The following is a 25,355-nucleotide window of genomic DNA, read 5'->3' as shown; positions in this document are numbered from 1 at the left end:
TGTTAGAATACTGCCAGTCTTTTGCTATTGCAAACAACACTTGGTGCCACATGGATGTTATCTGTAGGATCAGTTCCTCCCAGTAGACTTGCTGGGTCAGAGGAATATGTACCTTCATCGTTTCGGTAGATGTTGCCCTCCAGAGAAGTCGTACCTTGGGCAGTGGTGGATGGCAGGGTATCCCATTGCCCTGGCAGTTCCTTGACATCTTTTCTCTAAGAAGGTTTACAGAAGGATCACAACAAAATGAGGCTGGGGTGCGGGGGGATATACAGAGATCTGACTGGTCCTGCCCTTCATTTTAGCTATTTTGCAGGTCTCTGGTTTTAGGATGAATGACTAGACCACATGGCTTCACCTAGAATCAGTGCAAGGGGACTGATAGAATTGCCTTGTTAAAGAGCATTATGTTGACGATGACTTTCATGCCTCACAAAGGAGGAAAGATCCACTTGGGGGTCTTAGCATCATTCTATGTATTTGGACATATTTCCTAATTTAGTTCTGAAGTACTTGGTATTTGATGGCAGATTGCATTAAGCAGCACACGGCACACCCCATCAGACCAGTGTTATGGTGGAAAGAGCTGCGACATACACTGATATATTCCCCTTCTCAACTTATCTGGTATCCATCTGAGGGAGAATCCATGATTCTTTTAGTCTGACCTGCCTCTTTTCTCTGTAAAATGAGGAAAGTTGGACATGTGACCTTTGGGCTCCTGTCTACACTCACATTTCTGGATTCTTTGATTGAGTGATTAGGTGGTTTAGACCTTTTCTGTTACCCGTGGAGTCCTGTTGAGCTGGCCCACCATTGGAGGATGCTGTCACTTAGGGCTTCTGAAATGGGTTGAGGAATCCATTGTTTCTCCTCTAATAAGATTTCCTAAGGGCCGTGCATGCATACTGCAGGCAGAAATGATTGGACGGAAATTTTTTTTTTTTTTTTTAATCATTTCCTATGTCTTGCTGGTAAGCAGTAAAGTGGTGAGCAGGGCTGCTTTTACTTTTAGGCAAAAATGGATTCTTAAGTTCTGATGTTGCACTCTCGGGTTCTCAGGCTGCAGTGGCACAAATGACCTCAAAGGTAGCCATTGCTAAGTGGCATGTGATTGTGAAAGAAAAAAATGTAAAAGTAGTTACTCTGGCCTTAACTCTTTATCGTGCTGTGGTGCAAAAAATCAGCGTGAACTCTGTTAATGTAGCCCTTTGTACACAAACAGACCTTTAACATTTGTTTTTATGTCTCATAGTTCCTGAATCTGTCAAAAATACTTTCATCTATGAAAACATATTTATGATACCATATCATCTTTATTAATTCTCTTGCTGCCTGAATTAAATTTTGTTCTCGGAGGTAGAGGGTTGGACGATAGAATTGCTTTGTTAAAGAGCATTATGTTGACGATGACTCTCATGCCTCATAAAGGAAGAGAGATCCACTTAGGGGTCTTAGCATCATTCTATGTATTTGGACATATTTCCTAATTTAGTTCTGAAGTACTTGGCATTTGGTGGCAGATTGTATTAAGCAGCACACGGCACGCATCCTAATCAGGGAGATGTGAGTGAAGTAATCCAGGAGGCTGGAATGTGTTTGACAAGGACGCTTGCTTGGCGCTGCTGCCTCAGCTTACATCACGCTGGAAAATAATTGCTAACGTCTCTTATGATAATTATTCCCCATACATGGACGTGAAGAGACTCTGGATTGGTTGCTTGCAGTCGTCACGACTTGAAATATCTGTCTGGGAGAGCCTTTGGAATTAGCAATGCAGTGCTCGTAGACCGTGGCCACATTCTCCCATACCCACACCAGAATGGGAAATCCATCTTTCCTTTTTTGTTAAAGGTTCCATTCCAGAGGAGAATAAAAACTTGGTATTTTACAAGCAGGATGAATAATTTAAAATGTAAAGTTCACAAAGTAAATGTCTAATTTCATTTTGATTTTTCACCTTAAACATTTGAAATTTTTAATGTTTGCTTTCTTGGAGAAGTTTAGAAAAATACCTCTTGGAGACTAGTTTTTCTGGGTTATTGAGTGGTGTAGGATCAGTTGTGAAGGTTGCTGTCGTCGTTAATGAATACTTACGGAAGATGTGCTATGTGACAGATATCTGATTGGCACTGGAAACACGAAGATGAATCAAACATGACATCTGCCTCTGAGATTATAGCCTTGTGGTCCTTAACAGCAACTTAGCAATATTAAGGTGGCATGTTGAGATGGACACCAGGTCATAAGAAGACCTTCACAATGAACTTACGAATTCCAGAGCGATGAAAAATTATATAGATAGATGAGGAATGAATGTTCAAATGCATTTTATGCGTGTTTTAATATTAAAATGATATCAGTATTTGATACAATTATTAGTATAGTGGTGATAATAAATAATAAATGATAGTCTCCTCACTTGTTGTGAAAACCTTGAAGCACCTCCACAGAGCCATAGGGTTTCTCAAGACAGAGCAAGGAACCTCTGGCTTAGAGGCTTTGGAGGAGGACTCGACCATCTCTGATATTCTATCCAACCATGCTGGGTTATTCTGTGAAAAGTATTTTTTGGAATGTTGCTGCTTCTTACAGAAGCTATTACTAGGAGTAATTTAGGATCTCTAGTGATCCTGGAAGGAAGTGATAAAATTACAAGATGTAAATATAGGGAAAAGTACTTTCAGCTACAGTCAAGGCTGTGGTCCTGTCACCGCTGGGGACTAAGCAAGGGTTTTGGAGTCAGATAAACCCTAGGCAAGTTAACATCTTGGTTTCTCCATTTGGAAAACTGGGGCTAATCCCTGGTAAAGGTAGCGTAATGAGCCGTGTACGTGGTTGGTGCTCAGCACTTGTGAGGCTCCTCCTTTACCTCCTATGCCCACCAGCTTTGGGGTCAGATTGGAGTTCATCAGGCAAAGCCTGGCAAGGGCAGCCCAGGCAGAGGCAACAGGTTGAGGAAGGGAGTTGCCATGGGGCAGAAGCAACACTGGGGGGTCCAGGCCCCAGAGAGCACTAGTAGCCCCTGGGCTGGTGCAGGAGCCATGGGAAAGCCATCCTGGTAATGAGAGCAGTCTGTGCTTCATCACAAGATTCATTTTCCCAAGAATTGTTTTGAAAGAATGCATTTAGACTAGAAAGGGACAGGTCAGTTTAGCTTCTGTGCAGAACTAATGCAGTAAGTTAATGTGAATGCTGAGTCACTTCGTATAAAAGCCTTTGAGATGCCAAGCCTTATTGGAGATGGCTGGCACCGAGGTATAAATGTCTTTTGTCTTTACTCACACTGGTACAGTTTTTGTAAGCCTATGACACTTGTATCATTTTCTGAATTTTAAAGAAATTATTCAGTATTCTGGAGGCTCTCAGCAAGTTTACAGAACCGTTACATTGGAGTGTATGACGTTCATTGTCTTCCTTCTCTTTTGGCTTTCAAGTTGAGCTTAGAATATTATTTAGGGCCAAATTTCTTTCTTCATGATTTATGTAGAATTTCCATCCCAGTTCACCACCCCACACCCACGGGAGACAGTGAACTTGGAGCTGATGGTTGCATTCATTTCACCTGCACAGATCGGGGAGGCTTTGGTTTGTTTGTGCCAGATGAGTCTCGGAGTAAACACTGCCCTGGCAGCAACCAGGTCATTAGTGTTAGAAATCAGCTTGTTTTTCAGTTAATGGTGATGTAAGGGAGACGTTTGCCTTTGCTCCAGAAGTAAAAAAAGTAAATGCTGTTGAAGAGGTTGTGTGCTTTCCACATATAGCCAGACAGTTGAGACTTACGGTGTTGGTTTAGGGGAGAATAGGGGAAAATGGCCTGTGTGAGTCTGAATTTTGGAATATTTAAAACATTTTACTGTTTTCAAATACACATAGCATTTAAACTAGACTAACAAAATATGACAAAGTAGAGAACTTTCGCTTTTTATTCAGTACATAGATAAATATGATTTATTAATTTACTCAGCATTTCAATCTTCCGTAAGGCCCTGTGGTAGTGAGTGGGTTTCGGTCCTTCTAATGGACGCAAAGTTACTCTTTAAAGCATTCCCGCAGCGCGTTATTAATTTACAAGGTGAACCCCCTTTGTAGATCGGCAAAGGCAAAGTCCCGCTCAGCCCACATTCCAGCCCTTGTGTTCCGCACTGTGGGACATGGGAGGAGCGGTGAGGTCTGCAGTGGGCTAAAACAAGGCCTCGAATCGTGTGAAGTGGGCCACTCTGCCAGACCTGGCTCCCAGCCTCAGCTGGCCTCTCCTGCTCGAGAACTGTGCCAGGGACATGGGACAACTGACTGGCCCCGAACCAAATTCCACACCCAGATTTCTTCAGATCTTTGGAGGTTTGGACATCTGGCCCAGGCGCCACCTACTCCCCAGGTGGCTTCTTTGCACTGTGCTGTTTCCTTGGGTTGTGAACTCGTACCTCATGCTCACGGTAAGTTTTAAAATGTGTGTTGAACGTGACATGAAGACAATGTCTCCCTGAGTTCATTCCCCCACCCTCGCTTGCCCCTGCCCGTTCCCCAGCTTTGTGCTCTTGTGGCACCTGTCCACTTGTCAGCGCCCCTTCTCCTGGTCCACTTTAGAGGGGACTGTGGGGAAGGAAGGCCCTGGTGTCCACCTTTATCCTGGCCTTGTAGACTGCGGGGGGGAGTTGTCAGGTGCCATCGTAGGCCCCAGCTCTCCAGTCCTACACCTCCAGCCAGGCTGGCCCAACCTGAATGTGCCATGTTCATTCCTGACCAGGGACTGGCACTAGCATTCCCTCTTCTCCTCCTATCTCACCATGTTCTCTTGGGAAAGATCCATTCAGAGTCCCACTTATCAGAAGAAGCCTTAGCAAATGTCTGGCTCTCAGTGAGTTTCAGAGCTCTGGCTCTGAGCACATGGGGTCTGCATCTCACATGTTGATACTGTTACTGCCTGGCACTATTGCTTAAGCAGATCAGCAGCAACTGGAAGGAAGGAAGTGAGCATTCGTAGCTGAGTAATACCCCTTTACTGATTAAAATTCTTTTTGGGCGTGGAATGTAGGGGTAGCGTAGGGGTTGCCACATGCCAGTGGGCATCAGAATCCCCAGGAGGCCCGAGTATGATACCACAGGCCCCACCCCCAGTGAGTCCAGGGCAGGGCCTGAGAATGTGCATGTCTGGCCAGTGCCAGTGCTGCGGGGCTGCTAATCCTGGGACACACTCTGAGCACCCTGGGATGGAGGTTTTAAGAGCATGAGCTTTGAAACCCACCCGCCCAGATCTGAATCCTGATTCCAGAACTTCCTCACCAGGCAAGAGGTTTGACCTCTCTACAGTTCCATTTTCTCTTGTATAAAGTGAGTAAAGGCACGGTACCCACCTTATGGAATTGTGGGGATTGGGTGAGATAATGCATCATAGCAGTGTTCCGCACATAAGAGAACACTATAAACATTAGCTGTTATTAATAACAATTGGTGGCAAGAATCAGGAGAGACATTGTGATACGGTCACAAACTGACATGGGAAAGAGTCTATCTGGGCTCTGCCTGGTGTACCCTCAGCTGCTCTCATTACCCATGTAACTTGGGGCAAGCTAGTTACATTACATAAGCCTTAGTTTCTTGATGCATAAAATGTGGGCAGTAGTATTTGTCTTATCTTCCTCTTGGTGGTTGCGAGACTCAAATGGAATGACATTCTGAAAGGCATATTCCAGACATCATGACGAACTAATGTGTGTCGTGTTCGCTTGTGTGCAAAACACTGGTAAGCACATGTCCCCTAAGCCATGTAGTGTGAGTAGAGGTGGTTATGCCTTGGGGTGCAGGGGAGCCCTGGGTGGATCGTCCACCCTCCACCGAAGACCTGGATCATTCACTGCATTTTCCTGGTATCCCCTTTTGGCTGTTGTTTGTTTCAGTGATCTGATTTTAGCAACATTCTGCCTGTCTGCCCTCATCTAAGCCTTTATCCAGTCTAAGTGGGGGCCAAACTAGAAGTTGCCAGCTTAGTCAAAAGAAAATTGATAAATAAGCTAATGCAATATCCTGAATTTGATGTACAGTGTTAAGTAAGTTGTATGTTATGGGCATCTTACTTGTGATCTTCTCATTTTTAAAATACTCTTCCAGTTGCCTTCACTTTAAAAAATTAATTTCTCAGCTTGCATCCTCAGTTTTGACCCTATAAAATAGATTTAATAGTAACTTTCTCATGGGGACTGTGATTATTTACGTGTGTTCAACGTTTGTGACATGTTTTAAAACTGCCCATACGAGACATGTTGGGAGCACAAAAGAAAGATGTGAGGATTTTCAGCTTTCACGCATACATTTGCATAATAATCTTTTCACTGGGCTAACTGCTCTGATGGTGAACATTTCCTGTTCGTTTTATGTAACCAGAAACCAGTTCTTTGTGGTCACATCTCTTATCCTTATCTCCTTATCAGGACAAAAATCATCTAAAGGGATCCGTGAAGCAAAGCAGAGAGCCATATTCTGCTCACTCCACAAAGCAGACGTGGTCGTCTTTTATTATTCCCAGCTCCCACGGATGTACTGAGAGGGGCTTGGATGATTTTTGCCTGCATTTTACCCAAGTACACTCTTGCTCCCTGGGTTCCTTGCAGCCTTAGGTCACAATAGGTGTTGGTTTGGCCTCGCTCTGGTCCTTTGTAGACATCTGCCCACATCACAAAGCCCCCACGTTTGGCACAGCCTGCGGTGATTGGCACTGCTTCCCCGGGAAGGGTCCAGTCCTGGAACAGCGGGGGTTGCAGGTGCGTTGGCACGTGGCAGTGGGGACCGCACGGGCCTTGCCTACCCAGCGCCTGGCGATGCTCAGCAACACCGTCCCATCCCTGAAATATCTTGGCCTCGTGGGCTTGTCACTCCAATTAAAACTTAAACATGAAAGCAGCCCAGGCTGCTTCTCCCTTTGTGCTGAATTTGAGCATGGACTGTGCCAGCAGCATGTCATGGAAACTGTTAAGAGGTGCCACGTTTTAGGGAGCTGTGCTTGTGTCGGGGGTGCATTTCCTCAAACTTCGTATCTTGCTGGTCGCTGCTGCTAAGTGCACCTGAGAGGCAAGTTTCTGTTTGCCAACAGAAAGTCACCTTTGGGACGGTGGTGAAAGTCATTTTCCACATGTTCACAGATACGGCCCTGTTACCAAGCCTCATGCTATGACTTATCTCTGGCAAGGACTTACAAAATAGTCTCTCTGGCTGATTGTCAAAAATTACATCATATTGGAGTAAACTGCTTTTAAATCAGACATCCATTATTCATGTATATTAACTGCTTTTTTATTTTTTTATTGGCTGTTTTGTGTATGATTTACTCTTACTAGCTCCCCCTCCCTCCCCAATTATCTTTCTCAGTCCTTTTTTTTTTTAAAAAAAATCTTAGCTCATCTGTGAATTTATAGAGCCTGTTCACTTAGCTTTGTACGGGTACATCAATATGCAGACCCTGCATTTTTTATAGTTAAATTTCACATTTCTGTGGATCATATTTATGTTGGGTCAGAATAGCAACTTGGGTCGTTTATGTGAGTAAATTCTGCCCCAGAGATTTGTAGGCATTTTCTTCTGTATCTTTTATCTTTTAAAAAAAATGACTAGTCTTCAAGATCTGTACTGAATGAAACTGTGAAAGCTGCTGAGGAAACAGCTAAATCCATTGCTGTTGGTGGACAGCACATTGATTTCATGTGTTCATTTGTATGCGTGAAGCCGTCTTTTCTGTAAGGCCAGCGTGGTGTTTGCCTGTAAGGAATGGATACCGAGATGGTGTAGTGTTGATTCACTCTTTCATCAAATGTATCCTGAGCCCCTCCTCCGTGCCAAACACTGTGCAAGTATCCAAAGAAACATCTACTCCCTCCAAACCGTGATGCTGGAGTGTAACCTGTGCATCTGGCATCCTTGTGGTTATGGTACATTTTCCTGATAGTGGCATTTGACTGTTTGGAATAGGGACTCTGTACAGATTATTTATTTAACCCCCACATCAGCATTGTTGTTGTAGCTAATCAGTGATTGCGTACTTTTACGAACATTACTTGAGTCTTTGTTCACTATGCCTTCCAGTGTCTCAGACCTTTTTTCTAGAATGATGTTCTGTCTCCCAAAAGTATATTCTTTGGAAGTTCCTTCAGTGAGGGTCCGTTGGTCACAAGCATTGTCTGTGTTCCTGATGACATCTTTGTTTCATCCTCATCCTTGAAAGGCAGTTTTACTAGTCTTTTGCAATCCAGGTTGACAGTTATTTTCTCTCAGCCCTTTGGAGACATGACTGGTTTAGACATCCATCGATGCTGCTGAGAAGAGGGCTGTCAGCCTGTCCTTCCCTTTCAGGACTCTTTCTCTCCTTTTGGCTGCTTTTAAGATCCTCTCTTTGTCTTTGTCTGTGGCCTCACTCCAGTGTCTCTATGTGTGGATTTATTTGTTTTTATCCTGCTTGGGATTTCTTGTGTTTCCTTCTTTTCAGTTGTAGAAAATTCTCAGCCATTATCTTGTTGAAAACTTCTATTTATTCTGTCTGGAACTGAGGCTAGGTGTGTGTTAGACCAACTTACTCATCTGTGCTCTTCATGTCTTGTTCATATTTTCCATCTCTGTGTTGCATCCTGGATAATTCCTCAAATCAGTCTTCTAGTTCAGTCTCTGACTTTGACTTCTTATTTCTTGTTTATCTTATCTACTGACTTTTTAATTTCTAGAAATTCTATGTTTTGTTTTTCAAATCTGCTTAATCAGTTTCTCCCTCTTTTACCCATAAACACATCTGGCATGCTTATTTTATATTCTTCTCTGATAATGCTTGGAAGTCCAATTCTGTTTTTTCTGTCTCTCACTTATGATAAATCATTTTTTTCTGTATTTGGAAATTTTTTTGTATTGTGAGGTAATATTTGGCTGATCTTGATAGGTCTCTTAAAGGGGCCCAGATTAAGATTGTCTTCCTCCTGAGAAGATTCTGCCAGGTACCAGGAGGTGTATTACTAACCTCAAAATACTTTAAATGGATCACTAGGCTTGGGTTCTTTTGGTTTCGTAGGTAGCATAAATTCAAACCCTGAACTTGTGCGGGGGTAGACACATGATTGCAGATGGTATTTTCCACCCTGAACTGAACCTGAGGCAGACGTGTTTCCAGGTAGGTGCTCAGATTGATTTTTTCCCCCCAGCTTCGTTTTTCTTAGTGCACACAGCCCTACAAGGGCCCCACTTGATGCAGAGATCCAAGTTTTGACATTCTCCCTGGTGCCGGCCAGACACTAGGTCTCCTGTGTTCCCGGCTCTCCAGGCTCCTGACACTGGAGCAGTGGGGGTGGGAGGGGCAGACTAGACCTTGGCTTGAAGGCTCACTTACCTTTCCAGGTTTAGTGCTCTCTTCATTTTGGGCTGCTCTGAATTTCCCTGATTTCTTACGAATTAAACAGTGTTTGAAGGACTGCTTGATACTAGACTGAATCTTATCCAGCACCTTCAGCGTTTGTACGTGGGATGGCTTTCCAGACATCCTTGTCTGCCATGTTGTCAGAGGTGGAATGTTAGGCCTGGGTGCAGCTTGGGTGTTCAAGAATCTGCATATTATGAAGACATTATCTGTGGAACCGCCGTCTGTTTTGAGTAGGATGAAGTGGTTCCTTGTAGCAGGATCACACACCTGGGAGGAGAGGAATGTGTAAGCAAGAAAAGGAATACCTGAGTATTCATTGGGTCCCAGACTGTGGTAAGCTCTGGTTTGCCTGGTATCGTGTACCGGTCTGTTAATCTCCAAACACAAATGCAAGCGCTTAGTGAGATGGAGGGAATATGTAACTAACAGTGCCTGGCACATGCTGGTCCTTAATAAAATGCCACATGAATGAACGACAGCATTTCTGCCCCAACGAACCTTACAGTCTAAGCCTAGGAGAGTGTTGCACGGTGTATGGCGGTGCTTGGTGCAGTGCCACACCAGAGCCTCAGTGTTTGAGAGCCACAGGCCTGGGGAAGAGTGGAGGAAGATAAGGCACAGATCAGGGTGGCCCCGTAGGAGCGCCCGATGAAGGGTGTAGACGGGAGGTGCCTTCAGCACTGATGAGAGGGCTTGAACTCCGCGTGCCGAGGGCGGCATGGGAGGAAGGCACGAAGTAAGCCTGCGTGGATGGAAAAGGCCAGGGCGGGAGGTTTCTCTGCATGACTCTCTAGCACTTGGTTGCTTGTGACCCTCCCTGCTCCCCACCCCCAGAAGAGCCAGGCAGATGTGGTAGTGATGGAGGTAGGTTGTTAGGGATCAGAAAAGAAAGCAGGTAGACTTTGTCCTCTCCAAGGATCTCAGTCAGACCCTCCTCTTGTGCCTTTTGTCTTCCACTCTGCTTCCATCCAGTACAGCATCTCCTAACCTTTGCTCTCTTTGCCGCTTCCCTTCTTGAAATGGCGGCAGACAAGTCATCTCTAGTCCACAAAGCTTTTAACATGCTCTGGCCTTGTAAGGGAGGCTCCCGACCCCTCCTGACTCATTGGCCGGGCAGTGCTGGGCTTCTGAGGGGTGAGCCTGCCCCTCGGGTTGTTTTGTTGCTGGCTCAGTGCCTCCGGCAGATACTTGAGCCTGAAGAAGACCCACTCTTTTGGTAAACTTAACACGTGCATGGAGTCCTCATTCATCAGTACGTAACCAAAATTCTGGGATGGCAAGGCTCTATAATCTCTTCATAGCAATGCCCGCCTGCAAGTGGTTCATGTTTAATTATGATGGTGATATCAGCCCCAGATTTTGGAAAAGTTCGCAATGCCAAATCCAGTTGTTACCGGATGAAGGAGGAAGCTGGCCTGCCTTGCGTTCACCCCACTACAAGGACAATAGGCATTTTTTCTCAGCCCTTTCCCTCACGGTTTGCTTGAAAGTCAGACCTGGAAGATCAGGCCCCGCCTGCCCCAGGGCATTGCCTGGGCTTCCCAGATATTGGGCCTGTGGCCGCTGCTGCCTGAGACACCAGCTGCTGGGACACGGCTCTAAGATTGGTGGGTGCGTGGGTCTCCTCAGAGAGGCAGGTCCCATATATGGAGGAGCAGGACAGCTGGCAGCCGGCCCTGGCTGGTGAGGAGGCAGACCCTTGCAGCTGGCAGCAGGCTGAGGCTCTGCGCATCACCCGCGGTCCCTGCACGTTCACTCTAGTGCCTGGTGCCTACAAGATGACTGATAATATTTGTTGACAGGCTCTTGCATGAATTACAGTATTATTTATTTTATCTAAAAAAATTATAAACCAAATATCCATCAGTATGGAGTTACATATTCAGAGAAATTCTGTGCAGCCATTGAAAAGAATAAGATCTATCTATAGGTACTAACAAGTGGGGAAAAGAAATTGCAAAACAATAATCCCATTTAGGAAAAAAAATTTAGACATATACGTACACACATAGACAGGTATGTGTGAAGTACATATACCAAACTGTTAAAAGTGATTATTCCTGAGAGATGGATATACATTTTCTTTATGTAATTCTATTATGTTAGAATTTGTTACAAAATGTATATTTGAAATTTGAAAAATAGAGTTTTAAAAAAATAGATTTCAGAGAAATCAGAATATTTGACAAAATGGAAAGTTAAGATTCTAAGACTAGGATTTATGGAAATACTTTAAGATACCTAAGAAAAAAAGACAACTTTCTGCTAAAGTTCTTTTTAAAGACAATGCTTGCTTCTACCCGTTGTCTTCCAGATCTACCTGGAAGCCAAAGAGAAAGGAAAGCCACCCAGCGTCATGTGACTACACGCTGAATTTCCTGTAGTTATCTTTGTAAAACACACAACCAGTCTCAACATGGTTTAGCTGTTTTAGATTATTCTTAGAGACATCTAACACCTGTAAAAAATTTGCTCTGTAATCACTATTTAAGCTCTTCTATAATATACACCTGGTACTTAAAAATCCCCACCATTTATTGACTTGGCGGGCACATTAGCGTAGAACATTTTCTCTAAGATTTGAGCTATTGGTAGTTTTTTTCTTCTTTCCAGCATGTCTGCACACCTCTGAGAAGGAGTCAAGTGGCAGTGAGTTGAGACTTACCCAACTAGGGCAATAAAGAGAAAAATTAGTCTAATGCATGGCCTTAACAAGAGGGAGAGTGTGAGCATGAATAATTAATCTCACTAGTGTGTGGCAATCAGATAAAATGAAGTCCCATTTGCTCAACCTTATTAAAAGAGAGAGAGAGAGTGGGAGGGAGAGAGAAATGGTAAAGGTCGTTAAGGGACTTGTAACATGGAAAGAACTGCCTTTGAGATGGGTAATGTGTTTTCTAATCTCTGTGGTCTTTAACTAAACGTAATGGTAAAGGTACTCTTCAGATAGTTCTGAGTCATTGAATTATTAAACATTTTAGAAACTATTTGATTCTTGACTACTAACTTAGATGCCTTTATGATGAATTTGCAGAGAGTCTTTTTGGAGAGGGATTAGATCTCACTCTATCATTTAGAAATGATTCATCCACAAAAAACTTGCAGAAAAAGTAAAAACATATGAACCTACCCAATATAGGATTTCAATTCTTATATTTACCGTGGACATTTTGCTAATTTAAGGCCTGCTTTCCTGCTATAGAAGTTGAAGTATTTTAAAAAAACAAGAAAATATTGAGTCCAAAATACTGAATGTTCTGTAATGATGAGTAGTAGGTACAGAATATTGCCTCTGTAATAGACCATGAGGTTGATGTTTTTCATTTATTTTTCTCCCTCCAGGAGCTGATTTTATGTAATCTTTAGGTTATGTACTGAAGATAGAAGATTTTATTATTTCAATATTCTTAACTTGGAAGAAGAATCTTATTTTGGACATTTTAAAATTGTTGAAAAATCTGAGTCAGAAACTTTTATTTTCAACTGCATTTTAGTTTGTTCTCTGTAGTCTTTATAGATTAAGAAGGCATTTTAAATTTTGAAATTGGGCTAGGTGCAGTGGCTCACGCCTGTACCCCTAGCACTTTGGGAGGCCAAGGTGGGAGGATTGCCTGAGGCCAAGATTTTGAGACCAACCTGAGCAATGTAACGAGACCCCATCTCTACAAAAAATAGAAAAATTGGCTGAGTGTGGTGGCATATACCTATAGTTTCAGCTACTTTGGAAGGTTGAGGAAGGAGGATGGCTTGAGCCCAGGAGTTGGAGGATGCAGCGAGCTATGACGATGCCACTGCACTCCAGCCAGGGCAACAGAGCGACTCTGTCTCCAAAAAAAAAAAAAAAAAATTGTTCTCTTTCCTTTCAGAAGCTATTAGTAGTAGTTAATATTATAGTGCTGTTTTGACTATTAGGAATTCCAGTGATTCACTTGTTAGAAATGTGTTGACAATGAGACTGTTCATTATTAACTTCTCAATACCAAAATAAATATCTGTACACTGATAAGTGATAAATGTATATGTTAACAAGAAAAAGAAAGCACATTATTTCCATGTGTGTACTCAGAGGAGAAATCTCTGCAAATTATTAACATTAAAACTTTTGAGTTCATTGATTAATTTTAAAATATTAACCACATGATCAACAAAATAGTATGCTCAGTAGTGTGCTTAGAGCTTGGTGTGTGTATTAATGAAGAGGCTTCTGAACTGTGAATTTTGGGGCAAGGACTATATCCTCAGCATTTACAATGGTGACTAGTCCACAGCAAGCATTTAATGTTAATTAGATTAAGTTGAATCACTAAGTTTTTTTTTTTAGGTTAAAGACTTAATCTTCAGGAAGATTCCTTATGAATCAATCATCTGGTTTTCTTTTCTTTTTGCTAGAGAGAAAGCACAGAAATGTTCTAATATAACAAATGCATTGTCTAGAGATCAAGGGTACCTTCTTATTTCCTTTCACACCTTGTGGAACAGAGCTTCCTAAAATTAGCAAGTGGACAGTGACTGAAGAGAGAAATGTTTGGGAATAAGAGTTTGTGTTTTGGTTTATAGTTTAGTCCAAAGGAATCATCTAATGGCTAACTATGCAGACTTCACCTTCCTGGATACTAGTGTTGTTGCTTTTACCTTCTGTGGTGTAAATACAGGAATAGAACCCATGCTGGGTCATCTGAAAGCCTCCTGATCCCTTGTCAGCTTTCCCATTAATGCCAAATCAGAAGTAGTCGGTGACCCTTAGTTTACAGACTTTTTTTCTTTGTTAAGAAATTAGAATACCTGATTTCCCTGTTTGGAGTTTTCCTTTGTGTCCAGAGTTTGTACCTTTGCATGAAGAAGTCTTTGGATTTTCCTCTATCTGTTTTTGCATTTCTTTTTGTCATTCTAATAGCCATATCCCTAGCAAAGGTCAGGAAATTAAGTGCGGGACATCTTAACAGGAGCTGAGTGCTGATGATCCTGCCCTGGATGATGGTGAAATGAAAAGTGCTGGATGTTGGTCTGTTGATGGAATTATGCCACCCACATATTCTTCTTCCTTTATCAGATCCTGGTGTATAGCCTGGAAGCAGAACGCTGCCTCTCGAAGCTGGGTAATTCTCTTGGTGACTTCACTTGTGTCAACCTCAGGGACAGCCCTCCCAACCTCATGGTCAGTGGCAACATGGACAGGAGGTATGTCTGGGTTGAAGAGGTAGCCTTTGTGGCCCCTGCAGCTTCTGCTGCGGCCTGGCCACTTGGCCTCCTCCATGCTTGCTCATTTTCTCTATTGTTCATACTCCTCGATTCTCACTGCACTGCTCTGCCCACCTGAGTTCGGCCCTGATCCTATAAACACTCTGGACTTGGAGAATAAAGTCTTGTATTAGGTAATAGTTGGACATAGCTATGTGTCTGCTTCATTTCTGAAGCACCATGGGAAGGTTTTCTTTTAAGCCATTTGGTGGACACAGTTGGTGGAAGGTCTAGTGAGACCACTTGGAATATCTTTTGTCCCCCTGCTGCAAAATTTGTTTGGCACTTAAAAGCTCACTTTCTAATATTAAAAACAATAACCTAAGGGATGAATCATGTTCAGCAAAATAGGGTTGCCTGCCAAATGATGTCAAGAGTGTATTTCAGAACACTATGGTGTCCCTCTGGTGATGGAAGAAAAAAGAGACTTCATGTGAACAGATTCCAGTTTCTATTTAGCTGATTAGCAGTCTTCTCTTTGACGCATTGGCTTAGGGAGTCGGATTTTCCTGGTACAGGGTCTGGTGCCAGCCCTAGGTGCGCTCCAGGAACCGTCAGTACGAAAGGATTAAAGTATTTGAAAAGACCCTCTGAGTCCAAATTTTAGGTTTTTCCTCCCTCCCCATCCTCTCTCGCCTTGTCTTTTCCTTTTCTTTCTTTCTTTCTTTTTTTGGCTGGTTATCTACTGTGTCTGATCCAGTGCCCCGAAGAGAGGTAGCATGGCTGAAAGCCAGGGGCTGCTGGCGCCCCTCCCCTGGGCCCGGCCCCGGGCTGCAGGTGGTGGCTGCTCGGTGGCGGGTATCAGATCGTGAGGCGGGTACTCCTCCGTGCCAACTCCCAGACCTGTCCCGCCAGCGCAGCAGCTTGCACAAATAATTATTTTGTCAAATAATATTTTCAACTCCCGACCTTCACCCCTCTAGCTATCCACCCCTCACTTTGAGCAAAAAGATGATGTGAGTACGCTTTATTGGGAAAAAATACTCGGTCGTTTTTCCCCAAGGCCTCCTAAAATGGCTGATACTCTGATGGCTTGAGAATTAACTCCTCAGTGTGTGTCCGGGCACACACTAGGCTAGGCCTCTTAAAAAACTAGGCTTGATGAGTGGCCCTACATGTGGCACAGCAAATGAAGCAAAGCAGTTTGTAGTTTTTACTCCCACATTTTAGTTTCCAGACTGAGCTATACAAAGGCTCCAAGCTTATGTCCTAGGATCTGTAGATGGGGACCTAGCAATGACTTGTTTTCAAAAAGAGCCAATGTAGGGGGCTGTTTGGGATTGTAGATTATGCTGCAGAGTTGTTTGCAACGTGAACATTTGGGTATCCATCCCACAGCTAGGCTCGCAGGAAACCACAAGGATGTTGCAGAGAAGAAACTTCTGTTTTCTGCATGAAGTTCGCCCAGTCCAAAGCCACAGTGTCATGACCATTGTCAGCTGTACATCGTACTGTCACATAGAGACCTCCGTATCTGTGGGTTCCACATCCATGGATCCCACCAACCTCCCCAATCAAACATACTCGGGAAAAAAAATTTCACAAAGTTCCAAAAAGTAAAATTTGTATTTGTGGCATGCTGAGTACTACGTTGAATCCATGGGAATGAATTGATACGTCAGCATTGTATCAGATATCATGAATAATCTAGAGATGATTTATATGGGAGGATGTGCATAGGTTATATGCAAATATGCATTTATGCCATTTTGTATATAAAATGGGACTTGAGCACCTATGAATTTTGGTATCCATGGGGGTTTCCGGGCCAATTCCCTGTGGACCCTGAAGGATGACTGTATATACTCAGTAAAGCTGACTTTTTCTTCTGGCACAGAGCTGTCTAATCGTGTACCCGTTGCCAGTGTACTGCATGCCCCATGTAAAAGGCCTGTCTGGTCAGTTTGAAGTCCCAATTTGACCACGTTAAGTCCATTTGATTAGTAAACTAGTATTACATTTTTTAAAAACCTTTTGTTGCTGGGGATAAAAAGAACAGACTAGTGACTTAAGAGTTGGAGGTGGGCTATCCAAACCGGCATGTGGTCAGGGCTAGTCCTAGAGCACGCCAGCTGTTTGCCCACTGTTGGCACATCAGGGCAGCCATCACAAATAAGAATACTCTGGGCCGGGTGCGGTGGCTCATGCCTGTAATCCTAGCACTCTGGGAGGCCGAGACTGGCGGATCATTTGAGCTCAGGAGTTCGAGACCAGCCTGAGCAAGAGCAAGACCCCGTCTCTACTAAACATAGAAAGAAATTATACGGACAGCTAAAAATATATATAGAAAAATTAGCTGGGCATGGTGGCGCATGCCTGTAGTCCCAGCTGCTCGGGAGGCTGAGGCAGGAGGATTGCCTGAGCCCAGGAGTCTGAGGTTGCTGTGAGCAAGGCTGACGCCACGGCACTCTAGCCCAGGCAACAGAGTAAGACTCTGTCTCAAAAAAAAAAAAAAAAAAGAATACTCTGAGTATTGTAGCTGGGTCAGCAATACGCACTGGAAATGCAGGGGTTAAAAATCTGGTGGTTTTTTTTTTTTGTTTGTTTGTTTGTTTAAATAAAAATTGAACATCTAGGGGGAAAAAAGGAATTATGGTAGAGGGAAGTCTTTGGGTTTTTTCCCCCCAAAGGCTTAATAGCTATGAGTAAGATCTTGGTAGAGATGCACGCCCAGGCTTGTACAGCTTATGTTTTATTTCAGAAGTGGGAGTAAGGGGTCACACACTATGAAGAGAACTGTGTCCTTGGCTGTCACTTAATGACCGATGCAATTTTTTAAAAACCCAGAAACCTCCCTATTTTAAAAACTTAATCTTCCCTGCATTCTCTTAGTACTTTATAAATAACTTGAGAATGAATTGGACTCTAAAGGTACATAAAACTGTCCCAGGTTAAGACAAAAATAAAGTGATTTTTCATTAAAGTAAAGGAATCAGTTTGAGTAGTGTGCAAACATGGGTGAAATTTTGCAAGGAATTTTATTTTGGGGGAAAATAATAGGCTCAAATGAAAAATGAAAAAAAATACCTAGCCTGTCATCCTTTCAAGAAAAAATGGAGAGTAAATGGTCTGATGAAGAATAAGAGAATGATTAGGGTGGAAACTGAGGTATTGTTAGATTGTGCTTCTTCCCTTGCACAGAGGGAGGGCGTAGGGGAGTGGGGTTTTGCACAAGAGTTTTATGAATATAGATCAATGGGTTTTTCTAAATGGATATTGTCTTTTGTGCTAAGACCAAGAAGAGCGAGCAGTGGGTAATGTTACCGGAGGAGTGATAAACATTCAGTATTGGGACTGACTGTTTATGTCTGTTTTCTTTACCACTTTGGCTGTCTAGTACTAGTACTCAGAGAGTGCCTAACACTGTATGTTTTATGTTTAGTCTAAAATGCAATTTTTTAAAACAACATTTTTACATCTACGAAATCAGAACAGATCTTTACAATAGCACCATAAAATTAATTGGCAGCATTTTAGAATGTCGTGTAAAATAACAGTGCGTCTTACAATGAATGGTGTTTTCAATTAAATTAAAGTATATTATTTGTTCACTGAAGGCAAAAATGAATTAACTAGCTTAGGAATTAGAATGTTTATGGAGAAGCTTGAATGTGTTACTAAGAAACAGTCTGCAGGAAATAAACCACTTTGTTTTTTTGAATTTAAACTCTCTTTGGGGTTCATTGAACATTTAGAAACTGTAAATTTACGTCTTCCACCAGATTTGGGAAGTTTTCAGCCATTATTTCTTCAAGTAGTTTTTCTGCACTAATCCCTTTCCTCTGTCCTTCTGATACTTCAGTTTTGTGAATGTTAGACATTTTGAAACTGGCCAACAAACAGGTCACCGAAGCCCTGTTTGTTTTCTTTCCCAAGCCTACCTTTCCATTCTTCAGGGTGCGTATACTTCCTGTTGATCTGACTTCATGTTCACTCTTTCCTCTGTCATCTCCATTCTGCAGTTGAGCCCGTCCAGTGAGTCTATTTCAGGTTTTACGTTTTTGGGTTCGACATTTCCATTCAGCTCTTTTTTTATAGTTTCTGTTTCTCTGCTGAGCATGTCACTCTTTCTGCTCATTTTACTTTTACTTCATGGAACATAGTTACAATAGGTGCTTTAAAGTCATTGATGATTCCTAGAATCTGGGTTGATATCTGTTAATTGTTTTGTTTTTTTTTACCTTGAGAATGGGTCATATTTTCCTGTCTTGTTTTTGTTTTAGGGCATGTCAAGTAATTTTGGATTGTATTCTAGACATTGTAAATGTTCTGTTTGGATCCTGTTACATAATCCTCTGAAGAATGTCAGTTTTTTTTTTTTTTAATTAAACAGGCCGTCGGCCTGGTTAGGTTCAGACTGCGCCTTCAGTCTTGCCGTCTCTGGGTGGTGATTCCAGTGTCAGTTCAGTTTCCAAAGCCTTTCCTATGCTCTTTTCCATCTGTCCTGCACCCATGCCACTAGGAGGTTAGTGTGAGACTTCGCAGTGGTTTAAATCTTAGTTGAGTGCTCAAAGCCTTTGCTGTGCTGCTTTGGCTCTGTCCTGCACAGCGCAGGGATGAGCCTGGGATTGGTGTGAGTTTATACACAGTATTATGGGAACCGTCAGGTTGCTCCTCTCTTCATTTGTGCACTTTCCAGCATTCAGGGGCTCCTTTCCTTCAGTCCTATGGCCAGAAAGATGGTGTTTCTGTCAGTCTTACCTGCCTTCATCGCTGCCACCATGCAGCTCTGTGACTGTGGACTGTCCTTGGAGTAAAACCATAAGAGAAAAAAAGACGGAAAAAAATTCCACAAGACCCTCGCCCCTATTCTTTGGGGACTGCAGGGGCCCCTTTTGTTGGTTCCTCTGGTCAGAAAGCTGGAGTTTAATTCATTAGAGTTTTAGCTTCCTGCACCACACAGTTCTGCTACTGGAGCCCATACGCAGGGCAAGGCTGGAAGAAAAAAAGGGAAGAAATGGGAAACTCCTCCCCTGTACAGCCGCTCTCTGGGTTTGACTCTCCTGAGTCCTCAGATACTTGTTTTTTGTATTTTGTCCACAGGTTTTAGTAGTAATCAGCAGGAGAGAGGCAGCAATGTGCTTACTCCATCTTGGCCAGAATTAGAACTCCCACTTTCTTTTCAGTGACTTAAATCAACGCTGTAGTTGGCAGTAGAAAGCTATATTAAATGAGGGCCCTTCCTATTCTGTTACTCTCAGTGTGCTTGTCTGTGATCTGCTCATCCTCACTAATGAAATTGGGGGTCTAGCCAGGAGAAGCTTATCCGTGCTCTGCTAGGGAGGATCAAGAATTGGTGCTAAGGGCAAATGTCAGGCTCTTACTGGGTTGCTATGGCAACATTTGAAGCAACAAATCCCATAGTTGATCCTCCCCATATTCTCAAGTTTATTTTTTATTTTTAAGGAGCTTTACCAAGATATAATTTATATAACATGTAATTCACCAATTTAAATTGTAAATTTAGTGTTTTTAGTAAGTTCATATGGTTGTACAACCATCAGGATTTTAGAACATTTTTATCATCCCAAATAGAAAAGCTGTACCTGTTACCACTCACTCCCCACTTCCCCCCAGACCCTCCAGCTCTAAGCAAGCACTGATCTACTTTCTCTGAGGATTTGCCTGTCCTGGACATTGGAATGAGGTAATATATAACCTTTCGTGACTGGCTTCTTCCACTTAGCATAATGTTTTCCAGATAAACCTATGTTGTACCATGTATCAGTACATCATTCTTCTTTATGGCTAAATAATATTCCCTTGTATGGATATACCACATTTTATCCACTTATCAGTTAATGGACATCTGGGTTGTTTCCACCTTTTGGCTATTATGAATGATGTTGCTGTTATTCACATATGAGTTTCTGTGTGGATGTATGCTTTCAAGTCTCTTGTGTATATACACCCAGGAGTGGAATTGCTGGCTTATATGGTAATTCTGTTTAACCATTGAAAGAATTGACTAGATTCTTTTCTACAGTGGCTATACCATTTTACATGCCCACCAGCACTGGATGAAGGTTCCAGTTTCTCCATAGCCTCACCAGCACTTGCTGTTGTCTCTGATTACAGTCATCCTAATGGATGTGATGTGGTATCTCACTGTGGTTTTGATTCGCATCCCCAGTGGCTACTGGTGTTGAACATCCTTTCACATGCCTATTGCTCATTTGCATATCTTCCTTGGAGAGATGTCTATCCAGATCTTTGGCTCATTTTTTAATTGGGTTGTCTTTTTCTTATTGAATTGGTTTTAAAAATATATATTCTGGATTCAAGTCCTTTATCAAATACATGATTTGCAAATGTATTCTCCCATTCTGTGGTTGTCTTTTCACATTTTTGATAGTGTTCTTTGAAGCATGTAAGTTTTTAATTTTGATGAAGTTTGATTGATTTCTTTTTTCTTTTGTCATTTGTGCTATTGGTATTATATCTAAGAAACCATTTCCTAACCTGGGTCACAGAGATCTGCTCATACATTTTCTTCAAAGGAGTTTTATAGTTTTAGCTCTTACACTGAGATCTATGATCCATTTGGAGTTAATATTTATATATGGTGTGAGGTAGAGGTCTAACTTCATTCTTTTGCATGTGGACATCCAGTTGTCCTAGCACCATCTGCTGAAGACTACTTTCTCTTCCATTGATCTGTATGTCTGTGTTTTGTCAGTACCACACTGTCTTGATTACCTACAGCTTTTTGATTAAGATATCTCACCTTTTTTACTAAGTAATATGTAGTAAACTTCCAAATGTCAGGAATGTTCAACAGTTTACTTCTATCACTGTAGAAGTAAAAACTTGTAAGGATCTGTGTGCAATATGGATATATGAAATATGCACATGATTAAAATTTAAAATATTAAAATTAACCAAGAGTTTTAGTATTTGCAACTTGGGATCCTGTGCCTTATTTGTTTTGGCATTATATACATTATCATCATTGTCCACAGGGCTGGCTTGTTATGGATCCCAGAGTTTTGGGTTTAGCAGAGCTCTTTAAGACCATCTAATGCTGACGAGGCTAGACTGCGGTCCAGGAAGATGCAGTGACCTGTCTGAAGGGCTTGGTACTCTTGACCATGTTGATTTTATGTTCTGTATACAGAGAACTTCAGAGACACAGCATTAAAATACAGAGAGCACTAAGCTGTGCCTAGTTGGATTAAACTGGGCAGTTCTACATGAAAATACATTTTTTTCCAGTTGCCGTTTATAAATGAATCTTACACTGAAGACCATCATCAGTGCTATGTAGATAAAACTATTGATTTTGGCATATAAGGTAATATTTAAAATACTCTTTAATAGCCCTGGTTCAGTGAGACCAACCAGAATCATGTATTGATTTAAAAAAAAAAAATACTAGTGGTTTTGATTAATTTGGCCATTAAAAAAAAAGTTTTAATGCCATATTGCTTGTTCCCTTTATTTTCTGGACAGAAATATAGCTGAAGGTCAGGTCCTTTGTAATGAAACTGCCGAGCGAGAGTCTTGAATAGGCTTCGAGTACAGTTTGCCTTATTATCGTGTGGGACTATTTAACCCAAACCAATAGGAAACGAGCCCTGAGTTGGGACCCTCAATTAAAGAGTCTCAGAGCTTACTTCTCGCCCTGACAAACAGAGAGTTGTGGTGTGCTTGTGGTACTGCTGCCTGCTGTTAGAGAGAGAGTGATTGGGGCGTAAATGTTGCATTTGCTCCATCTGCAAGTGTTATAATAAGTTATTCAAAGCTCTTAACACAGGACCAACCAGAGCGTGCCCCCCTCTCAGTTCCAGCAGGATTTCCTGCCCATCAGATGGATGCTCCTCTGTTGGAGTCTTTGGAAGGTTCTGGTGTCTTTTGTTTTAATTGGCGGGCTAGAGCTGACTCCTATGGTGTGATTTTCATTAGAGAGGGACTGGAGAGAGGGAGTGTTGGAACAGTCCTCCAAGCCCAACCATGAATATTAAACATAATACAATTACAGCTTTCAGACCAATTATTTTTCTTTTCAGCAGGCAAAGTTGATGAAACACTCGCTAGATCGGGATTTGCAATATCTACCATTGGCTTCTTTTTGTCCCTGGAATCAGTTGTCTTGGCATATTTTTGTGCCCATTTGCTGTGCTACCTGTTTCCCAGTGTCGAGTATTTGATTTGAGTGCTGAGGTACAGGCTGTGCCAGGGTACACTGCATTTCAGTTTGGTGCTGCACACTGTCAGATGTTTGAGGCAGGTACCTGTTTCTTAATGTGATTTTGAATGGCTTGCGTGGACTTAGCACACCGTGGTGTTTGCTGTTTCTGTCAACAAGAAGCCAGAGTGATACTCTGCAAGGAGATGTCAGAAAAATGTTTTTCCTTTTTTCATGTGGGGAGAAGCTCAGTTGTGTTTTGGCCCATTTTTGTTTTTCTTTGTGATAAAAAAATACACTAATGCTGTATCTTTTGGTGTATTTGTTTATTTTGTTTGGAGTCATCCATGCTGGTATCTAAATACAATAGGAAAACAGATGGCAAACTTTGAACTTCTGGACCAAATTTGTGTTTGCCTTTGTCTCCTAAACAGCCAAACTGTAAATTATGGAGTATAAATATTCAACAGAGGAGCTCTTTATGGAAATCACCGCAGCAAAATAGACACTTATTAACCAAACATGCACTGAAGAGTACTTGGGCTGAGAATCTCTGCCCGCCCCCCCCCCCGCCACGCCCTTTTCCAGTTCCCCTTATAGCCTGTGGCCGGCATTCCTTTTACAGCACTTAAACTTTTCCTCTCTTCGCTGCCCAAACAGCCTTAGCTCTTACCTACAAATACCTAAAGATAGGTGTGTCTAAATACTAACAGAGACAGACCTTTGTTTTCAAAGTAAAACTTCATGCTCTCTGTCTTCCTAGTCTAGAGCCTTCACTGGACAGTCAGGACTGAATGGAGTTCTGTAGCCACAGACCCCAGTCACCTGCCTGGCCTCGCAGGAAGAATTCATGGTCTCTCCTCTGCATTCTTTTTCTTTTTAGCGTGGCGGGGGGGAATCTTCTGGTGAATTTGCTAGACAAATTCTAAAAGAGCTGTAACACTTCTCCTCTGTGTTCTAAGGCTACCATTACCTAAAAAAAAAAAAAAAGAATGTATTTTTAAAATTATGAAGCAGAGCATACATATGAGGGTGTTTATAAGGTATGTGTACGATTTCAAGAATAACTGAAAATGCCTGTGCGCCCAGCACTCAGTTTAAGAGTGTGTGTGTCACTGGAACTCTTGAAGGCCTCCAGTGCCCCTCCCAGGCATGAACGAGTTCTTGTTTTGTCAATATGGTAGCATTCAGATTAAAGAGTAGAAGCCTCCTTTGTCGCCCTCATTCTTCCACTGCCATTCCTCTTCTCCAAGCTCACTGCTGTTGAGGTTTTGAGGATGTCCTTCCAGAATTTTATCTTTAAAATTTTTCAGTTTTACTTAAACAGGTAGCATGTGCATTCAACATGCAGTTCAAAAGCACATGGTGACACAGAGAGAGAAGTCGGTCTGCTGTGCACCCTCCCCTCCTGCAAGCCTGGTCGGGCTCCCCCACTGTGTCCGCTTAGCATGAGCGTTCTCCAGGGCTGTCCACATGCGTAGCCTGGACGCACGTGTCTCCCCAGCACACCCCTGGTCACACCACTGCCCCTCTAAGGGCTGTACCATAATTGCTTTAAGCAGTCACTCGTTGATGTGCTAGTGAATCGTGCCACCGACATCCAGTCATTCCAATTCATGGTAACTGAAACATTATTTCTAATTTTTCTTGTCAGTCTAATTATCTTAATAGGTAATGTCTTTTTCCTTCAGGTTGCTTTTAAGACCTCTTTGTCTTTTGTGTTTTCCCATTTTTTATTCTACTCTTAGGTGTTTATTTCTTCTTATTTATTCTGATTAATACACATTGAGTCTGAATGTCGTCAATTCTAGGAAAATAACAGCCATTAACTATTTGAATATTGCTTCTTTGTCATGCGTTTTCTACTTCTGGAACTTCTACTAGATGTAAGCTGAACTATCCCCTTCTGTCCTCCTTGTCTCTTAACGGCTCACATTTTTCATCTGTTTATCTCTTTGTAACTTCTTCAGATTGTTCTTCTAATTCACAAAGTCTCTAATCTTGTAGTGTATCTCACGAATTCAGCTTTTTCAATTTTTTATAGAAGCTTTCTATGGTTTTTTTTTTTTTTTTTTTAAAGACAAGAATCTCAGCACTCCGCTCCCCCCTTCAGGTGGGCCCGACCAAGCCTTATGGTGTTAAGCTCCAAACCCACTGGTCTGGCACCTGCCAGCAGCCTTACCCCCACCACATGGCTACACAATCCCCGGTGTGGTTTGCAGCCTGGGCCCTGGGTAAGTCACTGTGTGAGCTCAGCAGTGGACTTAAAAGGATGTTATATTTTATCTAGCATCATTAAGTAACTTACAGTGGAAGGGTCAACAAGTTTTCTGAAACAGAAGCTCTATCTTTGGCTACTAAAAGCAGTACTGTGGCTAATGGCCTCATGTGTAGGTGTACACGTGTGTAGATATATCCTAAATAAATGCCTAGAAGTGCAATATAGGTCAAAAGTGAAGTATGTTTGTTAAAGTGATATTGCATTGTAGTTTCATTGTGTTATTTCTCTTATTGCCAGTAAACTTAATCATCTTACACGTTACTAGGATTTTTCTGTGAATTTTTTTTCTCTCATGTCAGTCTTTAATTTGAAGGAATTTA

General features: G+C 42.3%; 1 protein-coding gene and 1 pseudogene across 1 annotated transcript in view; one reads left to right on the top strand and one right to left on the bottom strand.

The window, feature by feature from the left end:
* FBXW8 (F-box and WD repeat domain containing 8) overlaps positions 1-25,355 on the top strand; it is a 100,631-nt gene that overhangs the window by 69,982 nt on the left and 5,294 nt on the right. The window contains exon 8 of the mRNA XM_045534241.1: positions 14,439-14,566. Coding sequence (XP_045390197.1) covers positions 14,439-14,566 — 128 coding nt within the window. The remainder of the gene's footprint in view (positions 1-14,438; positions 14,567-25,355) is intronic.
* Positions 23,658-23,699, bottom strand: LOC123626324 (annotated as a pseudogene).

This window comes from Lemur catta, chromosome 21 (assembly GCF_020740605.2).
Source record: "Lemur catta isolate mLemCat1 chromosome 21, mLemCat1.pri, whole genome shotgun sequence".
Lineage (NCBI taxonomy): Eukaryota > Metazoa > Chordata > Mammalia > Primates > Lemuridae > Lemur > Lemur catta.
Note: the sequence above shows the minus strand (reverse complement) of the source record. Positions and strands in the feature narration are given on the sequence as shown.